This window comes from Arachis duranensis, chromosome 4 (assembly GCF_000817695.3).
Source record: "Arachis duranensis cultivar V14167 chromosome 4, aradu.V14167.gnm2.J7QH, whole genome shotgun sequence".
Classification (NCBI taxonomy): Eukaryota; Viridiplantae; Streptophyta; class Magnoliopsida; order Fabales; family Fabaceae; genus Arachis; species Arachis duranensis.
In genome coordinates this window covers 116,852,995-116,855,028 of record NC_029775.3, presented here as the reverse complement: position 1 = coordinate 116,855,028, position 2,034 = coordinate 116,852,995, and the positions used below count along the sequence as shown (strand labels likewise).

The window sequence follows — 2,034 nt, the reverse complement described above, 5'->3', positions numbered from 1 at the left end:
AATTTAAATTATTTTTTATTGTCTCCAAAATATTATTTAATTTAAAAATATTGAGATTTATTTAAAATATATGTAATAAAAAAAGACAAAAACATCCTTAATATTATTTTATCTCTCTATCAATTTTTTAATCTTCTAATTTTCTCTTTTTATTTAACAATAAAGTTATAATAAATAAAAAAGTAATTAAACTGACAGGAGAATGTATATAAAAAATATAATAGATAAAATTATTTTTTTAAAATATTTAAAGTGATAGAAGGTTGTATATAAAAAGTTATATCTCTAATACGTATTTTTATACCAGAATTTTTTTTATATACTTTTTTTATTTCTCTTATGTTGAAATTTTTTTTAAATAAATATCAAATTTTAGATATTTTAGTTATAGTATTTTTTATATTATATTATGAAATTACTTTTTTTAAAAACTGAAAAAGATACATAAATTATTATATCTTTAACAAGTGGGATAAGTTTAATTTGCCTTAAATTATTTAACCACTAAAACAGAGATTTGATTTACCAGATATATTCCTTAACTTCCAGTCGTATTTTGTAATGATGTATCAAACTTTAGAAACTGCAACGGGTTCAGATGCCGCTAATATACTAAAACCTATGCTTGCTGAGGGCAAGCTGTCATGTATTGGGGCGACAACATTCGACGAGTATCGTAAGTACATCGAGAAGGACAGAGCACTGGTGCGTCGCTTCGAAATTGTTGAAGTTGATCAATCCTCAGTTGAACATACCGTTAAAATATTACAGGGACTGTGTAAAGTATTTGAGGAATACCACGGTGTAACCTTCTCTGAACCTGCACTTCAGGATGCTGCAAAGCTATCAGATCGATACATAACTAACAAACTTCTCCCTAGCAAAGGTAAATACGAGGAATTTGGATCTTCTAAAAATTGAATTTCACTTTAGAGAATAAAGTCTGATCTTATATCTTTGAATAGTTTTTCTTTTATATTTATTATTGGTCCCACCTATGAAATTAATGGTGAGAGATCATACTTTACTATATAAAATGAAATTCAAACTTTAGAGTATCCAAATTCAAATATAAGTGCTGTGTCAAGTTTTTTTTAACTAAGTTTAATCACGTTAGCACAATAATTTATTGATACAATAAAAATATCTAATAAATGAGTATGTGAATTAACACTCTAAATAAAATGAGAATTGAAATATTTATTAAAATATAATAAAATTTAATCGTAATTTAATTATAAAAGTACTTGTTCATTTAGTATTTTTAATTGTGAATTATGATTAAATAAGATATTTTATCTTTTTCCTTAATGTAATTGTGATAAAGCATTTGCACAAATAAAAACATCTTATGCCTCAATAAATTAGACATTTTAAATTTACGTGTATATAGTATATAAAACATATTTTTTATTTTATTTTTAATAATATCACTTTACACGTAATTATATTTATTTTTTTATTATATGTATAAATTTATAAAAAATGATACTAAAATATGAAAGAGTTTTTTTTTTAAGAAAATAGTGTTTCTTAATTAGAATATTATTGTTGTGACTGTTCTGTTACTACGTAATGATGCCAGACAATCTGAAACTAACGTGTTCATAGTAATTGTAATAACGAACTCTTGATTTAAGCTAATTGAAAATTGCAGCTATTGCTGTGATAGATCGAGCTGCCTCTAAAGTAAAACTACGAGTTACTAAAACCAATGATGAATCTGATACGATGAAAAGAGGAAAGAGGATAATCCATGACATCCAAGACATCAAAAGACTGGTAAGTATTATAAAGATGTTAAAAATATTTTTTTTAGTGATATTTTTTAATAATTAAAATTTAATATATATATAATTGATAAAATTATCTTATTTTTATTAAAATTAGATTAGATAAATTAATTTAATTAAAAAATTAAAAATTAAGTATTGAATTCATTGAATTAATATTTTTTTTAAAAAAATAACTATAATATTCATATTATAAAAAATAAGTAAAATATTTATATTTATATTAATTTTAAAAATTTTA

At 22.2% G+C, this 2,034-nt stretch overlaps 1 protein-coding gene across 1 annotated transcript in view; it reads left to right on the top strand.

The window, feature by feature from the left end:
* Positions 1–2,034, top strand: part of LOC107486270 (chaperone protein ClpB3, chloroplastic-like) — a 4,983-nt gene that overhangs the window by 783 nt on the left and 2,166 nt on the right. Inside the window, exons 2-3 of the mRNA XM_052260125.1 lie at positions 599–886; positions 1,658–1,782. Of these exons, the coding sequence (XP_052116085.1) occupies positions 622–886; positions 1,658–1,782 (390 nt within the window). The 5' untranslated portion in view covers positions 599–621. The remainder of the gene's footprint in view (positions 1–598; positions 887–1,657; positions 1,783–2,034) is intronic.